This window comes from Heptranchias perlo, chromosome 3 (genome assembly GCF_035084215.1).
Source record: "Heptranchias perlo isolate sHepPer1 chromosome 3, sHepPer1.hap1, whole genome shotgun sequence".
In the NCBI taxonomy this organism is placed as follows: Eukaryota; Metazoa; Chordata; class Chondrichthyes; order Hexanchiformes; family Hexanchidae; genus Heptranchias; species Heptranchias perlo.
Window position 1 is genome coordinate 45,068,452 of NC_090327.1, and position 18,975 is coordinate 45,087,426.

The 18,975-nt window shown below is 43.7% G+C and overlaps 1 protein-coding gene across 1 annotated transcript in view; it reads left to right on the forward strand.

Annotated features, from left to right (window-relative positions):
* pip4p2 (phosphatidylinositol-4,5-bisphosphate 4-phosphatase 2) overlaps nt 1–18,975 on the forward strand; it is a 77,904-nt gene that overhangs the window by 33,809 nt on the left and 25,120 nt on the right. The window contains exons 4-5 of the mRNA XM_067979383.1: nt 6,972–7,095; nt 11,489–11,541. Of these exons, the coding sequence (XP_067835484.1) occupies nt 6,972–7,095; nt 11,489–11,541 (177 nt within the window). The remainder of the gene's footprint in view (nt 1–6,971; nt 7,096–11,488; nt 11,542–18,975) is intronic.

An 18,975-nucleotide genomic window follows, 5' to 3' on the forward strand; every position in this document is an offset into this window, starting at 1 on the left:
AGATTAGAAGATAATTATGGATGAGGAGTGCCACTCATCCCATCTTAATTCATCCAACCCACTGGCTGCTCTCTTGCCATAGTTTTGCATTTTTCTTCAAATATTTATGTCCCAATCATTCCCTGTGACAAAGCATTCAATGCTCCAACTCTGCATAAAGACATTTCTCCTAAACTGTCTCCTCACTCTTTCAATGACTATTTTAAATTGATGACCTCTCATCACTGACTCCTGAAGCAAATGAAATAGTCTTTCCCTATTCAATCTATCAGATCCCCTCTTAATTTTAAAAACCTCTGTTAAATCTCCTCTTCATAATAGTCCGAGTATTTCAAGTCTCTCCTCACAGCTATAGTTTCCCATCTCTGACATAATGCTGGTGAACCTACACTGTACACTCCCTGAGGGAGAAATTCAACACATGTCGGTTTATGGCGCAAAATGGGCGGCGCAATTCCAACATGCACCCAGAGACGTCAGCCTCAGGCCCAAGCAAAATTGGGCCTTGAGCTTCATTTGCATTGAACCAGTGAGTTCGAGGTGCCAATCGGGCTGGCAGTGGCCTGCAGTGTTTTCTGCTCTTCCTGGCTCCACAAAAATGAAAGTATAAAAAATTTACCTTACCTCTTTGGCGTGGCTTTCAGCAGTCCCTTCAAAGACTGCTAGTTAGGCTGCTGAAGACCCGGAATAACTGGGTGGAGCACATGTGGAGCAAGCTCTGCCCATTTTCTGACCAATTTTGATCGGGGTCTTAGAACTGGCATTAGGATCTCTATTTGCATATACATGGGACCGAGAAGTCATCGGCTTCTAATTTGGCAACTGGCACACTTTCGGGAAAATTGGGCACGGGTGATCGCAACCCAAAATTCGTCCCCCCAACGGTGCTTTAACGTTCAAAACACAGGCACAACGATGTTCAATTTCTCCCCCTCTATATCCTTCATAAAATTGTGTCCGAACCAATGTTTAATATAAATTTATCATTACTTCTTAACTCTTTTACTCTATTCTCCATTAATAAAAGCCACAGTGCTGTTGGCATTTTTGTTTACAGCTTCATCTATTTTTTTTATTCGTTCATGGGATGTGGGCGTCGCTGACTAGGCCAGCATTTATTGTCCATCCCTAATTGCCCTTGAGAAGGTGGTGGTGAGCCGCCGCCTTGAACCGCTGCAGTCCGTGTGGTGAAGGTTCTCCCACAATGCTGTTAGGAAGGGAGTTCCAGGATTTTGACCCAGCGATGATGAAGGAATGGCGATATATTTCTAAGTCGGGATGGTGTGAGACTTGGAGGGGAACGTGCAGGTGGTGTTGTTCCCATGTACCTGCTGCTCTTGTCCTAGGGGGTAGAGGTTGCGGGTTTGGGAGGTGCTGTCGAAGAAGCCTTGGCGAGTTGCTGCAGTGCATCCTGTGGATGGTACACACTACAGCCACTGTGCGCTGGTGGTGAAGGGAGTGAATGTTTAGGGTGGCGGATGGGGTGCCATTCAAGTGGGCTGCTTTGTAGTGGATGGTGTCGAGCTTCTCGAGTGTTGTTGGAGCTACACTCATCCAAGCAAGTGGAGAGTATTCCACCACACTCCTGACTTGTGCCTTGTAGATGGTGGAAAGGCTTTGGGGAGTCAGGAGGTGAGTCACTCACTGCAGAATACCCAGCCTCTGACCTGCTTTTGTAACCACAGTATTTATATGGCTGGTCCAGTTAAGTTTCAGTGGTGACCCCCAGGATGTTGATGGTGGGGGATTCGGCCGTTGAATGTCAAGGGGAGGTGGTTAGACTCTCTCTTGTTGGAGATGGTCATTGCCTGGCACTTGTTTGGCGCGAATGTTACTTGCCACTTATGAGCCGAAGCCTGGATGTTGTCCAGGTCTTGCTGCATGCAGGCTCGGACTGCTTCATTATTTGAGGGGTTGCGAATGGAACTGAGCACTGTGCAATCATCAGCGAACATCCCCATTTCTGACCTTATGATGGAGGGAAGGTCATTGATGAAGCAGCTGAAGATGGTCGGGCCTAGAACACTGCCCTGAGGAACTCCTGCAGCAGTGTCCTGGGGCTGAGATGATTGGCCTCCAACAACCACTACGATCTTCCTTTGTGCTAGGTCTGACTCCAGCCAGTGGAGAGATTTCCCCCTGATTCCCATTGACTTCAATTTTATTAGGGCTCCTTGGTGCCACACTCGGTCAAATGCTGCCTTGATGTCAAGGGCAGTCACTCTCACCTCACCTTGGAATTCAGCTCTTTTGTCCATGTTTGGACCAAGGCTGTAATGAGGTCTGGAGCTGAGTGGTCCTGGCGGAACCCAAACTGAGCATCGGCAAGCAGGTTATTGGTGAGTAAGTGCCGCTTGATAGCACTGTCGACGACACCTTCCATCACTTTGTTGATGATTGAGAGTAGGCTGATGGGGCGGTAATTGGCCGGATTGGATTTGTCCTGCTTTTTGTGGACAGGACATACCTGGGCAATTTTCCACACTGTCGGGTAGATGCCAGTGTTGTAGCTGTACTGGAACAGCTTGGCTAGAGGCGCAGCTAGTTCTGGAGCACAAGTCTTCAGCACTACAGCCGGGATGTTGTCGGGGCCCCTAGCCTTTGCTGTATCCATTGCACTCAGCCGTTTCTTGATATCACGTGGAGTGAATCGAATTGGCTGAAGACTGGCTTCTGTGATGGTGGGGATTTTGGGAGGAGGCCGTGATTGATCATCCACTCGGCATTTCTGGCTGAAGATGGTTGCAAATGCTTTAGCCTTGTCTTTTGCGCTCACATGCTGGACTCCGCCATCATTGAGGATAGAGATGTTTGCAGAGCCTCCTCCTCCCCTTAGTTGTTTAATTGTCCACCACCATTCACAACTGGGTGTGGCAGGACTGCAGAGCTTTGATCTGATCCGTTGGTTGTGGAATTGCTTAGCTCTGTCTATAGCATGTTGCTTCCGCTGTTTAGCATGCATGTAGCTTCACCAGGTTAGCACCTCACTTTTAGGTACGCCTGGTTCTGCTCCTGGCATGCTCTTCTACACTCCTTATTGAACCAGGGTTGATCCCCTGGCTTGTTGGTAATGGAAGAGTGAGGAATATGCTGGGCCACGTGGTTACAGATTGTGCTGGAATACAATTCTGCTGCTGCTGATGGACTACAGTGCCTCATGGTTGCCCAGTTTTGTGCTGCTAGATCTGTTCTGAATCTATCCCATTTAGCACGGTGGTAGTGTCACACAACACCTTGGATGGTGTCCTCAGTGCAAAGACGGGACTTCGTCTCCACGAGGACTGTGCGGTGGTCACTCCTACCAATACTGTCATGGACAGGTGCATTTGCGACAGGAAAATTGGTGAGGACGAGGTCAAGTAAGTTTTTCCCTCGTGTTGGTTCGCTCACCACCTGCCACAGGCCCAGTCTGGCAGCTATGTCCTTCAGGACTCGGCCAGCTCGGTCACTAGTGGTGCTACCAAGCCACACTTGGTGATGGACATTGAAGTCCCCCACCCAGAGTACATTCTGTGCCCTTGCTACCCTCAGTGCTTCCTCGAAGTGGTGTTCAACATGGAGGAGGACTGATTCATCAGCTGAGGGAGGGCGGTAGGTGGTAATCAGCAGGACGTTCAAGGAATTATATATTTAAACCCTTGGAATTCTCTCTTTGCCTGTACCCTTCAGCGTCTTACAATTGAGTGTATGCTTCCAATCCTTGTTTTTCCTCCCAAGATGTGTTACTTAACACTTATCCATGTTAAATTGCATCTTCCACCTGTCTGCCCAGTCCACTAACCTATCTCCATTTTTCTGAAGACCTTTACAGTCATAGAACCATATAGCACAGAAGGAAGCCATTCGGCCCATCGTGTCTGTGCCGACTCTTTGAAGAGTTATCCAATTAGATCCACTCCCCTGTTCTTTCCCCATAGCCCTGCAAATTTCTCTTTTTCAAATATATATCCAATTTCCATTGGCATTGATGAGGGTTTCAGCAGCAAATAGGCTGCGGTAGAGATGGAGGCATATGATGTTGTGGAGGTGGAAGTAAGCGCTCTTTGTGACGGAGATTATATGGGGTCAGAGGTTCAGCTCGGGTCAAATAGGACATTGAGATTGAGATGGAATCATTGGCAAGGGTACGGAGTTTGTGGGCCTAAGACGATAGGTTTGGTTTTCCCAACATTTAGCTGAAGGAAATTGTATCTCATCCAAGCCTGGATGTCGAACAAAGAATCTGACAACACAGCAGCAGTGGAGGGGCCAAGCGAGGTGGTGTCGAGGTAGAGTTGGGTGTCATTTGTGTACATGTGAAATCTAATGCCAAGTCTGTAGATGCTGTTACCAAGTGGCAGAACATGAATGAGGAAGAGGATGATTCCAGGGATAGATCCATGTGGGACTCTTAGAAGTAATGGTGCAGGGGCAATTGACGCTGCGTACATGCGGAACCTGATGTTGTGATTTTGGATGATGTTGCCGAGGGGAAGCAAGTAGATGAGCAATCTAATCCGATTTTTCTGCACTTTTCCCATTACCTTTTCAAATATTTATCTTGTTCCATTTTAAATTGTGTTGGGGGGAGAATTTTGATACGGTGAATTGCATTGCTTTTACACCATCGAAAAGGGTTTGTACTTCCCGATGGTCGGGAGAGGTATTTATACAAGAATTTCCTGTCTGGTCATTTACACGTGCATTGGAATAATGATTGGTGTACACTCCATGTAAAATGGTTGTAATCTGCTGGGTGCATAGCAATTAGAGTGTAGCCTTTAAAATGCCAATTCTGGTTGAAATCTGCCGCAGCAGATAAATAAGGAACAGTGCTTGGCTCACTCACTTGACTGTCAAGCTTGATTGCATGTGTCGGGAATCTTTTTGTGCTACTTCTCAAGAATGTCTACAATAGGAGCAGCTGGTACATGCAGTCAAACGGGGCACAAGGGCATGGCATGAAGGCACAGAAGATGCCACAATTTCTCAGTCTGAGTCTGAGCTGCAAGCCCTCCTCGAAGAAATTGATATTAGGAGATGTCCATGGCAGCAAATCTGCCAGAAATGTCACTCGTGCCACATGGACAGATCTGGCACTGAGTGCCAACTCACCCCCAGGACTGCAGACCACTGCTGCAAAAAATTCAATGACCTGACCAGGGCTGGCAAGGTAACACACTGGCACTCTCCCTTTTCTTCCTTGAGAGCCCTCAGCACCAGCATACTCTTCACCCTCTAAAAGTAACAGCTATACAACTAACCCTTCACAATGTACTCTAGTTAAGGAGGCGCTAACTCGGGAACTTACACTGGCTACCCATCTCCCCAACAGTAATTACTTGCATGCACAACCCTAAAGCCCCTTCCTCCACTTTAATAGACTAATACTACCACATCTCCTACTTCAGTTCACCTGTCTCTCCGCAACTGCTAGCCTTCCCCTAATTGACTAAATGTCGCCGTAGGAGAAACCGGTGTACAATGCCTACGAGAGGTGGCCACCTGAGAATGCATTCCCAACCTGAAACACCTCACGTCCTACGAAAAGAAGGCCACTGAGCTCATGGTGTGGGGGTGGGTGGGTGGCATCTGCTCTTGGCATGGGAGATGATGAGCTCGAGGGAATATTGCCAGTGCCAGGTTAGTGACTGAACACCAATACTGGCGTCTTTGTGAAGCACCACACAGTCACAAGCTTCCACCCAATTCTTTCTCCCCTTAATCCCAAGTATGTAATGCTCATCCATTCTTAGCTTTTATCCTCCTGGTCTGCAGATTGACCACAGCAACTGGGGTTGGGGAGGAGGAGAGGAGAACGGGACACTGGAGGAAGATGATGATGTGAGGAGGAGGAAGAACAGACACACAAATACTTCCTTGTGAACTGATGAGGATGAGGAAAATGAATAGGATGATGATGAAGAGGGAGATGAGATAAATTTGTACTCCAGCCTACCCATGAGTTCCTGCAGAGACCTCCTGGTCTGTGTTCCTCAACCTCCTCGAATTCACCACCTGTGTCAGTGCGTTCCCATGGGGTAGGGTCTTGATCTTGGGACCCTTGTTCAGCCTATTCCTCCTCATCCTCAACATCACCCTGCTTATTGTCATCATCATAGTCTATTACGAAGAAGTTTCTTCCCTCTTCCTCATCACCATTATCTTCACCAGATCATATTCCAATCCCTTCTATTGCTGTGTTGGATCTGTGGGAAAGAGTGGCATAAACTAAGGTGGGTGAGCAGAATCTCCTTGGCTTAAGGACATAGAGAAGGGCAAGGAAGCTTCTAGCTGTTTACTAGTTTACAGGGATGCCATGGTGAATGTCTAGGTTTTTAAAAGCTGCACTTGAAGTTTCCATCCCCCCAGTGCAGGACTTCCAAGAGTTACATTTGAGCAATCCCAGTGGATATTTAAATGAGCTGACCTACGTACATACTACATACAGCTTAATGTATGTGGAGAGAAGATGGTATTGAGGTGCCAGTGAACAACAGACTAATTTATACATGGGTAATTTGTCCTTTTATAAGCAGTTGTCTGTTATATCCTGAGTGTGTTAAGTAGAACCTCCAATTGTCCAGATCGGCATGAATGCAGGTGTCAATTCTACGCTTGCATGCCAGGTTCAGCTGTGATGTGCCAGCATACTACAGCTGGTATAGCAGCTGATTCTATTCCTGATCCCAATGCAAAAAATGGGGTTATAAGTAAAAGTATGAATCTTAAGCTGAAACAAGAGTTTAAAAGTAAAAACAGCATTAGCAGCCATTTTAAACAGTTAATTTATTATTGAATTATATTGCTTTAATTTGGGACGTGTGATTTTATCCGAGGTAACCATGGTCCCATGAATCCAGGACTGATATAGTGGAACTAACTTTAGTTTACTATAATGCCTGTAACAAATGAGATGTTTTCAGAGCTGTTTATATTAAAGACGAGTACAAAATATCTAAGCTAACGTAGCATTGTACTGTTTCCCACAGTAGCCGCATAATTAATTTGGGTCCAGTGATGCTGATCCCAGAAGAACAACCTGCTCAGCCTGCCCTGCCAGTGCAACCTGAAGGTACACGTGTGGTGTGTGGACATTGTGGGAATACCTTTCTGGTATGTATGCAGCTACTAAGTGAAGAGTTAAATAATGGATAACTATGAATAACGAAAATCTGCCAACTCAAGAATTAATTAGGAAAGACTTAACCATGAATTAAATGATTTTTATGCAGTAACTCTCTCCCCCAGTTTACTTGCTTTGCTCACTGCACATGAGCAGGCATTTTTGATCTTTTTCATCATTATGCACCAGAGTAGAGTACTGTTAGTGGGCGCAAGTGCTTTAACTTGCAAGTTATTTGAAGTACAAAGTTAGATTTCCTGACTATCACATCCAGTGACATGATTGCTGATTCCCTCAGAAGGCAGTAGGATTGATTCCACAATTGAGCACTTATTGCCATCTCTGCAACACTGGCTGCCTCCACCCCTACCACAGCACCTCTGCCGCTGAAATCCTTGTACATGGTTTTGTCATTAGAACTGGGTGTTTGTTGTAAGCATGGTTCGTTATAGTGAGGTTAGCCTGTATCTGCTAGCCTGGTCATGGGAACCAGGATGTAACAATGAAACTCCCTTGTGATCTGAACTGGATCTCCATGTTTTAAGCATGCAAACTCCTTTAATCTCTCCAAAACTAGGCCAAGGCACTAGGCAAGACATTGTTGGTTTCGGTTTGTAAACTGCTTTATTCCACGGTAGACAAAACATACAGAAGACGGAGTATGATGGAACTCACTTGGTACAATCAGTTCAACTTCTGTTCATGTACTGTTACAAAAATAAAGAACATGTGTACACTAGCCAACTTGGGGGGGGGGGGGGGGGAAATCCTTAGTTCATATAGAAGGTTAGATTCACTCTGCTATCTGTCCTGCTGACAGTGCAGAGATTATTTTTCTTCTGCAGCCTTTTGCCGCTTTTTCCCTTTTACAGCCTTTCTGCTGCTTGACTTCATTCGCAGCTTTTCTGCTGCCTGACTGACTTCAGGTCTCTGTGTTGATTTTTATTTTGTTCAAAGACCAGCAGAGATCGAAGGAATTTGTCAACACCAAGGTGGGCAAGATGTCTCCTGAATAAGTAGGCAGTGGCTAACAAATGAGCCATTGTTTGGGATCTATGCAAAACAACTGCTCATCCTGCATTTGAATCACTCCTGTCTGCCTATGGATGGCCAATCTAACATGGGATGGGGCTGTCTGGGGAAATTACTCCCTTTCAGGCTGAACATTAAGACAGCTCATCAGGATCCTATTCGTGAAAAAAATGGCCACAATGACGATAAAGTATCGATGATGGCAGGCACAGGTAATGGGGGGATAATGGCGGGAGGGAGAGTTGCTGAATCCACATGAGGCAACTGTTTTCAAACTGTATGAGAGAGGGAGGGTAATATTAGTTCAACATTTCCTTGTCAGCCTGTGTCATTTTAGAGCACTGTATAATTCTGAAAATGAACATGGGAGCAGTCTGATACCTGCAACCATTCAAGCATGTGTGGACAGCTATTTGTTAACTGAAATGGAAAATCAGCAAATAACCTTTTTGGTTAAATTTTCCAGGCAGCATAAGGAATTATCTCATTTGGGCACAATGGGGCTTCTTGCACTGCTGACAAGATAACTTGTACCTCCTTGGTTTGACATGTAAAAGAAGCATTTAAGAATGATGTGGTCATTTCTAAGATCAGTTTAGTCTTCTGCTATTCTGTTGGCTGAAAAATTGATCTTTGGGGCTATTTTCAGTCAATCTGAGCCTAATTTTTGGAAATTGTTCAGTCTCTAGAATGGACAGAGGGACCTGACCAGCACAGGAAAAAAGATAATATTTTTTAAAGGGGAAAAAGGATTATTTTAATTTGAAATGAGTCTGGAATTTCTCTGTAGCTATCACAGTCTAAGGGTTCACAGAATCACAGAAAGTTAGGGCACAGAAGGAGTTCGGCCCATCGTGTCCATGCTGGCCGAAAAAGAGCTATCCAGCTTAATTCCACTTTCCAGCACTTGGTCCGTAGCCCTGTAGGTTATGGCACTTCAAGTGCACATCCAAGTACTTTTTAAATGAGTTGAGGGTTTCTGCCTCTACCACCCTTTCAAGCATTGAGTTCCAGACCCCCACCACCCTCTGGGTGAAATAAATGTCTCCTCAGCTCCCCTCTAATTCTTCTACCAATTTCTTTAAATCTATGCCCCCTGGACATTAACCCCTCTGCTAAGGGAAATAGGTCCTCCCTATCCATTCTATCGAGGCACCTCATAATTTTATGCACCACAATTGAATCTCCCCTCAGCCTCCTTTTGTTCCAAAGAAAACAACCCCAGCCTATCCAATCTTCTCTCATAGCTAAAATTCTCCAGTCCTGGCAACATCCTCGTAAATCTCCTCTATACCCTCTCTAGTCCAATCACATCTTTCCTGTAATGTGGTGACCAGAACTGTACCCAGTACTCAAGCTGAGGCCTAACCAGTGTTTTATGCAGTTCCAGCATAACCTTCCTACTCTTATGTTCAATGAAAGTATTCCATATGCCTTCTTAACCACCTTATCTACCTGTCCTGCTACCTTCAAGGATCTGTGGATATGCACTCCAAGGTCCCTTTGTTCCTCTACACCTCTCAGTATCCTCCCATTTATTGTGTATTCCCTTGCCTTGTTTGCCCTCCCCAAATGCATTACCTCACACTTCTCCGGATTGAATTCCATTTGCCACTTTTCTGCCCACCTGACTAGTCCATTGATATTTTCCGCAGTCTACAGCTTTCCTCCTCACTATCAACCACACGGCCATTTTTTGTATCATCTGCAAACTTCTTGATCATGCCCCTACATTCAAGTCCAAATCACTAATATATACACAAAAAGCAAGGGACCTAGTTCTGAGCCCTGTTGCACCCCACTGAAAACAGCCTTCCAATCACAAAAACACCTGTCGACTATTACCCTTTGTTTCCTGCCACTAAGCCAATTTTGGATCCAACTAGCCACTTTTCCTTGGATCCCGTGGACTTTTATTTTTTTGACCAGTGTGCTATGTGGGACCTTGTCAAAAGCCTTACTAAAATCCATGTAGACTACATCAAACGTGCTGCTCTCATCGACCCTCCTTGTTACGTCCTCAAAAAAAAGTGCAATCAAGTTAGTCAGACATGACTTTCCCTTAACAAATCCATGCTGACTGTCCTTGATTAACCCGTGCCTTTCTAAATGACAATTTATTCTGTCCCTTAGAATTGATTCCAATAATTTGCCCACCAACGAGGTTAGACTGACTGGCCTATAATTATTCTGTCTATTCCTTTCTCCCTTTTTAAACAACAGTACAACGTTAGCAGTCCTCTAATCCTCCGGCACCATGCCTGTAGCCAGGGAGGATTGGAAAATGTTGGTCAGAGCCTCTGCTATTTCCTCCTTTGATTCTCTTAACAGCCTGTGTGATTTATCTACTTTCAAAGATGCTAAACTCCTTTAATAATACTTCTCTCACTATGTTTATCCCATCCAATATTTCACACTCCTCCTCCTCAACTGTGATCTCTGCATCGTCCCCCTCTTTTGTGAAGACAGACGCAAAGTATTCATTAAGAACTGTACCCACATCTTCCGCCTCCACACATAGGTTACCTTTTTGGTTTCTAATAGACCCTACTCTTTCCTTAGTTATTCTCTTGCTCTTTATGTATTTATTAGACATCTTTGGGTTGTCCTTGATTTTACTTGCCAGTATTTTTTCATGCCCTCTCTTTGCTTTCCTAATTTCCTTTTTAATTTTACCCCTGCACTTTCTATATTTCTCTAGGTTTTCTGCAGTATTGAGCTCTCGGAATCTGACATAAGCTTCCCTTTTTTGCCGTATCTTACCCTGTATGCTCCTGGTCATCCAGGGGGCTCTAGATTTGGCAGTCCCACCCTTTTTCTTTGTGGGAACATGTTTGTTCTGAACCCTCACTATCTCTCCCTTGAATGCCTCCCACTGTTCTGACACTAACGTACCTTGAAGTAGCTGTTTCCAGTCCACTTTTGCTAAATCACTTCTCAGTTTAGTAAAATGTATTAAATGTAACTTTATAGTTAAGGGCCAGGCCTAATGCGGGAAAAGCTCTCAGATGATTTTTGTGATCCATTGTGGAGAATTCCCTTTATTCTTGTGTTTTAGCTCTTTAAGAGTTCCGCAAATTACTATAATCCAAATGCTAGTCATAAAAATGAGCAATTCCATTTACTAACAGTGAAACCATTTTTGCCACATCTTGGGAAACTTTCTGTGGATGTCCGAATCAAATATATGATGCTTCAGTTGAAAGATATATTAAACTTCTTTCCTTACTAGGAAATGGAGGAAGAAAAAATTTAATGCTTGAGAAACAGAAAGTTCTTCGTGACCTTTAGAGACATTTTAGGGAAAAAAAGGTTTTATCCCTGACCTGATTTTGTTTTGTTTATTTACAGTGGATGGAAGTTAGGTTCAACACTCTGGCAAAATGCCCACACTGCAAAAGAATGTAAGTTCAGTTCATTTTATGGCAGATGTGATTCTGATATCATCATATCAGCTGTATTTTTTTTAAGTCATTATTAAATTTTCTCTGTATATTTTGCATCTGAAGTTTAAAGATCTTTTTAAATAAGTGTTATAAGAATGTGAATGATTTCATTGTTCACAGACAATGGTCATTCACTCATTATAAAAAGTAATAAAGATGTACTTTGATGTAACGGGATTTTGTTTTAAAGACTACCAAATGTGAGGGTTAGATTTTCTGCCTGTTTGGAGTCAATGGGACAAAAATCTAGCCCATATTTCCCATAAGGAATCAAATCTATTCTCAAGTCAGCTTGGGTGTATGATCACTTTGTTAACTGTGACTTATTGAGTTCTGACTGTCTAATCATAAGAGTTTTGAATAATGGATTCTCAAAGGAAAAAGGCATGTTACTTTCTCCCCTGTGCATAGGCAGTCCCAGTTTTACAAAAGAAAATCTTATTGTATAAGGCATAAAATGGCTATTAAAAGTGCTGGCACAAGTTTGAGAGGCTGAATGGCTGCCTGCGCTGTAAACTGTTAGTATGCAGTTACTACATTTTTCAGCAAGTTTTTAGCAATTTGTCTCTTTTTTTAGAATTTTGGACAGCTCATTTTTGTCAGCAAAGGCTTTTATATAGACTCAAAAAATCTGAACATGGAAAATGCTGGTACTTTGAACATTCCCACGTGCCATAGTACCACATTGGGCTATTCTGGGTAGCTCCCTGTGATAAAGACATTACTTGAAATGAGTGTTAAGGGTACAAAAAAATATTGGTGCTTTCTTTGACTGAGTTGCTGACTCTTATCCCAAATTTATGTGCAGTGCTCAAATAATGGGTGATCAATAAAGATATTGCTGTAAATAACACTGCTGAGTTTTTTTTTAAACTTACTTGCCATTTTTCCCTCTTCTCTTCTGAAGACAGGGTAGATTTAGAGGTCATCTGCACCTTTCAGATAGCCGTGATCTCCAGTGCAGCACAGGTACAATGAAGTACAAGTAGCCATGAGGATAATAAGTAGAACACACAGGCATCCTGAATTATGTATTAACGGGTCAAGGGGTGTGCTCCAGTACAATTCAGTGACTTCTTTGCTGTTCCATAACTCCTATCCATAGTATTTCCACTGCCTGATCACCTTTACTGAATACTTTGGAACATTGGATTTCATAAATCGGAATATTTTCTAAATGGCCAGAGACTCGTAACTGTGAAGAACTGCTTGCCCGTGTAAACAAATCACTAAAAGCTAGTGCAGTGATATGAAAAATAATCAAAAAGTCTAATGAAATACAAACATAGAAAATAGGAGCAAGAGTAGGCCATTCGGCCCTTCGGGCCTGCTTCGCCATTCAAAATGATCATGGCTGATCGTCTAACTCAATACCCTGTTCCCGCTTTTTCCCCATATCCCTTGATCCCTTTAGCATTAAGAAATATATCTATCTCCTTCTTGAATACATCTAATGACTTGGCCTCCACTGCCTTCTGTGGTAGAGAATTCCATAGGTTCACCACCCTCTGAGTGAAGAATTTTCTCCTCATCTCGGTGCTAAATGGCATACCACGTATCCTGAGACTATGACCCCTGATTATGGATTCCCCATCCATTAGGAACATCCTCCCTGCATCTAGTCTGTCTCGTCCAGTTAGAATTTTACAAGTTTCGATGAAATCCTCCCTCATTCTTCTAAACTCTAGTGAATATAGGTCTAGTCGACCCAGTCTCTCCTCATACATCAGTCCTGCCATCCCAGGAATCAGTCTGGTAAACCTTCGTTGCACTCCCTCCATGGCAAGGATATCCTTCCTCAGATAAGGAGACCAAAACTGCACACAATACTCCGGTCGTGGTCTCACCAAGGCCCTGTATAACTGCAGTAAGACATCCCTGCTCCTGCACTCAAATCCTCTTGCAATGAAGGCCGACATACCATTCGCCTTCCTAACTGCTTGCTGCACCTGAATGCTCGCTTTCAGCGACTGGTGTACAAGGACACTCAGGTCTCATTGCACCTCCCCTTTTCCCAATCTCACTATTCAGATAATAATCTGTCTTTCTGTTTTTACAACAAAAGTGGATAACCTCACATTTATCCATGTTGTACTGCATCTGCTATGTTCTTGCCCACTCACCCAACTTGTCTAAATCACATTGGAGCCTCTTTGCATCCTCCTCACAGCTCACATTCCACCCCAGCTTTGTGTCATCTGCAAACTTGGAAATGTTACATTTAGTTCCCTCATCCAAATCATTGATATATATTGTGAATAGCTGGGGCCCAAGCACTGATCCCTGCGGTACCCCACTAGTCACTGCCTGCCACCCGGAAAAAGACCCATTTATTCCTACTCTCTGTTTCCTGTCTGCCAACTAAATCTCAAGCCATGCCAGTATATTCCCCCCCCCCCCCAATCCCATGTGCTTTAATTTTGCATACTAACCTCTTGTGTGGGACCTTATCAAAAGCCTTCTGAAAATCCAAGTATACCACATCCACTGGTTCTCCCCTATCTATTCTACTAGTTACCTCCTCAAAAAACTCCAGTAGATTTGTTAAGCATGATTTCCCTTTCAGAAACCCATGCTGACTTTGTCCAATCCTGTTAATGCCTTCCAAGAGTTCTGTTATCACATTCTTTATAATAGACTCAAGCATTTTCCCCACTACTGATGTTAGGCTAACTGGTCTGTAATTCCCTGTTTTTTCTCTCCCTCCTTTTTTAAATAGTGGGGTTACATTTGCCACCCTCCAATCTGTAGGAACTGTTCCAGAGTCTATAGAATTTTGGAAGATGACCACCAATGCATCCACTATTTCTTGGGCCACTTCCTTTAGTACTGTGGGATGTAGATTATCAGGCCCTGGGGATTTGTCAGCCTTTAGCCTCATTAATTTCCCGAGCACTTTTTTTTTTACTAATACTGAGTTCCTTCAGTTCCTCCCTCTCACTAGACCCTTAGTTCCCTAACATTTCTGGGAGGTTATTTGTGTCCTCTTTTGTGAAGACAGAACCAAAGTATGTGTTTAATTGTTCTGCCTTTTCTTTACACGTTCTTTAAATATTAGCCATTGCCTATCCACCGTCATCCCTTTTAGTAAAGTTCCCCAATCTATCCTAGCCAACTCACACCTCATACTTTCGTAATTTCCTTTATTTAAATTCAGGACCCTAGTTTCGGATTCAACTACTTCACTCTCCATCTTAATGAGGAATTCTATCATGTTGGCTTTATCTCAAGTGGGCTGGAAAACAATAGTGAGGAAGTGATGCCATAGTTATAGAGAGACCCCATCTGGAGTACTGAGTTCAGTTTTGGGCAAGGAAGGATATATTGACCTTGGAGAGGGTACAACGCAGATTCACCAGAATTATACCAGGACTTAAAGGGTTGAATTATGAGGCCAGGTTGCATAAACTTGGCTTGTATTCCCTTGAGTTTAGATGGTTGAAGGGTGATCTAATTGTGGTGTTTAAAATTATAAAAGGATTCAGTAGAGTACATAAGAACATAAGAAATAGGAGCAGGAGTAGGCCAGTCGGTCCCTCGAGCTTGCTCCGCCATTCAATAAGATCATGGCTGATCTGATCCTAACCTCAAATCTAAATTCATGTCCAATTTCCTGCCCGCTCCCCGTAACCCCTAATTCCCTTTACTTCTAGGAAACTGTCTATTTCTGTTTTAAATTTATTCAATGATGTAGCTTCCACAGCTTCCTGGGGCAGCAAATTCCACAGACCTACTACCCTCTGAGTGAAGAAGTTTCTCCTCATTTCAGTTTTGAAAGAGCAGCCCCTTATTCTAAGATTATGCTCCCTAGTTCTAGTTTCACCCATCCTTGGGAACATCCTTACCGCATCCACCCGATCAAGCCCCTTCACAATCTTATATGTTTCAATAAGATCGCCTCTCATTCTTCTGAACTCCAATGAGTAGAGTCCCAATCTACTCAACCTCTCCTCATATGTACGCCCCCTCATCCCCGGGATTAACCGAGTGAACCTCCTTTGTACTGCCTCGAGAGCAAGTATGTCTTCTTAAGTATGGACACCAAAACTGTATGCAGTATTCCAGGTGCAGTCTCACCAATACCTTATATAACTGCAGCAATACCTCCCTGTTTTTATATTCTATCCCCCTAGCAATAAAAGCCAACATTCCGTTGGCCTTCTTGATCACCTGCTGCACCTGCATACTAACTTTTTGATCTTCTTGCACTAGGACCCCCAGATCCCTTTGTACTGCAGTACTTTCCAGTTTCTCGCCATTAAGATAATAACTTGCTCTCTGATTTTTCCTGCCAAAGTGCATAACCTCACATTTTCCAATATTGTATTGCATCTGTCAAATCTCCGCCCACTCACCCAGCCTGTCTATATCCCCCTGTAGGTTTTTTATATCCTCCTCACTCTCTACTTTCCCTCCCATCTTTGTATCATCTGCAAACTTTGATATGTTACACACGGTCCCCTCTTCCAAATCGTTAATATAGATTGTAAAGAGTTGGGGACCCAGCACCGACCCCTGCGGAACATCACTGGCTACTGGTTGCCAGTCCGAGAATGAACCATTTATCCCAACTCTCTGCTTCCTGTTAGATAACCAATCCTCCACCCATGCCAGAATATTACCCCCAATCCAGTGATTCTTTATCTTGAGCAATAATCTTTTATGTGGCACCTTGTCGAATGCCTTCTGGAAGTCTAAATACACTACATCCACTGGTTCCCCTTTATCCACCCTGTACGTTATGTCCTCAAAGAACTCAAGCAAATTTGTCAGACATGACTTTCCCCTTCGTAAAGCCATGCTGACTTTGTCCTATTAAATTATGTTTATCCAAATGTTCTGCTACTGTCTCCTTAATAATAGACTCCAAAATTTTACCCACCACAGATGTTAAGCTAACTGGTCTATAATTTCCAGCCTTCTGCCTACTACCCTTTTTAAATAACGGTGTTACATTAGCAGTTTTCCAATCTGCCGGGACCTTTGCTGAGTCCAGAGAATTTTGGAAAATTATTACCAAAGCATCCACAATCCCTACTGCCACTTCCCTCAAGACCCTAGGATGTAAGCCATCAGGTCCAGGGGATTTATCCGCCATCTGCCTCCTGCCATCTGTCTCAGGTCCTCCAAGATGGTTATCACTGCCTTATGTGAGTATGATTCGCATTCCTGCTTTTTAAAGTGGGACCCCAGAGTTCTGAGGCAACAGATTTGGGAGCCAGAGGGATGATTTTGATGGCATACCTGTTCCCCAATGTCAGATCCCACTTTCACCTTTACCCTGACGGTGCCAGAGGAGTCAATGAATGTCACATATCTAAAGAGACGTGCAAGGAAGGGTCATTGGGAGCTTACCTTGGCTGCTCTAGTAAGGTCATTAAACTTCTTCCAGCACGGAAAAGGAGTTCTAGGGTTCAAGGAAGTGGCACACTGCCACTGCTACCTCCTTCCACAAAGTCCCTCCTTTTCTGTGTCTCTGTAGAGAGGTCATGCAGCTCCAGCTTCCTGAGCTTTGCCGCTCATTTCTTCTATCTGGCCGCCATCCTTGTCACCCTAGTTGTCTGCTTCCTCCAGTGCTGCCATTTCCCTTTTATATAGTTGCAGATTTTATTTCCTGCTGCTGTACCTGATCTCTGCCTCTCCTCCAGATATTTTCTGACCCTCACCCCCACCTTTCACCTCCCTGCTCCCCCCCCCCAAAAAAAAACAAACTCTTCTGCGCCATTCTTCTCCAGTCCTCCTCCTATCTATTTAAGTCCCAATTTTCACCCTTTCATTATTTTTCACCCCTACTCCCTGGTATTTCTGAGATGATATAGTTGTACATTTAGACAGCATGCACATCTTGTATATGTAAATCAGCTGACTCTGAAATTTATGACTCAGTCAGCGGTATGACCTCAGGGCAGGTTGAAGTCCTCCTCTGCCTGATTTTCAGTGGTGCAATGTTGCCATTGGAATTTGAAGCCCAGAGTATCATTGCTATTCACACATGACTGGATTCATGAACCATTAGGGTTAATCACTGATGAACTGCACAGGATAATGCAGATGAATGCCTGCTTCCCAGACAGCAGTCATAATGTCTTTATTTTAAGACATTGCATCATGCCTCCTTTTATTCGACCCTGAAAGAAAAGTGTAAGGCTGTCTCCCAGGAGACTAAAGCTACCCTCTGCAACCTGGCTCTTAATATTTCTAGATATTAGGGACTAGGCTGTGTAAACTTGATGAGAACAGGTATAATGAGGTGATTGCACCTACCAGAGTCATCATCAAACATACTCCAGGCATGTTAAAGCAGAGATTCAGATACCTGGATAGATTGATGGTAATCTACAATATGGCCTGGTCAAAGTGTCTCATATCATCATTGTCTGTTGCTCCATACACAACTTTTCCATCCAATGAACCATCAATAGGAAGCACCGAGAGAAGGAGATAATGAATAGCAACAAGGCAATGATCAAGGGGATGGACACTGACACTCAAGCTGCTAAAGCACCTTTGCCAGCTGCTAGACCTGCTTTCCCAGCTCTCCTCATGGAGACCTTCCCCTAATTATTCCATTCACCCATTGCATGAACAGTCCTCCCTATATATTCACTATATAACTCAACAAATATGCTTTCACTTGGAACTCAGAAGTTAGTGAGTTGAGCAAAATAGTTATATGGGCAGATCAAATTAATATACACAAGTGTAAGGTACTGCGCATAGGAAGGAAACATAAGCAAGACATTTACTTCATGAATGGTGTTGAACCAGCTGAGGATGAAATTGGAGGAGACCCAAGAGTTTTCGTAGATTCAATGCAGATCAGAAGCCAACAAAGGCAATAAGACGTTGAACTGAATGGCCAAAATAGTAGAATATAAGTCTTAGGAGGTCATGATCAAACTGTACAGCTCCATGATCAGTATTCCTTGAGTACTGTGTCCGTTCTGGATACAGTGACCCAAGGAAGACATTAAAGTGCTAGAAGTAGTGCAGAGAAGAGCTGGCAGGTTGATCGCCAGTATTAGAAGTCTGAATTGTCAGGAAAGACTGGAGAGACTTGAGCTTTTCAGCATGAAAAGCAGATGTGTGAGATGAAAAACCTATGAGATAATTGGATGCTGCAATTGGGACTGTAGAGGTTTCTGAATAGATGAATTAAAGTGGGCCGGTGACAACTCTCATCTATAATTATCTCGTGATCTTATGAACTCATAAAGCACCTGGGCCAGATGGCAGTCACTCAAGTGTTCTTGTGCCAGCTCAGTGATGTGCTAACAAGAGCCACTGACAGAAATATTTAGGAATTCATTGAAAAAGGGGATGGTGCTAGAAGACTCGAGAGCAGCATATGTAGTGGTCTTATAAAGGTAAATGGGGGCAGTTTGGGTCCAA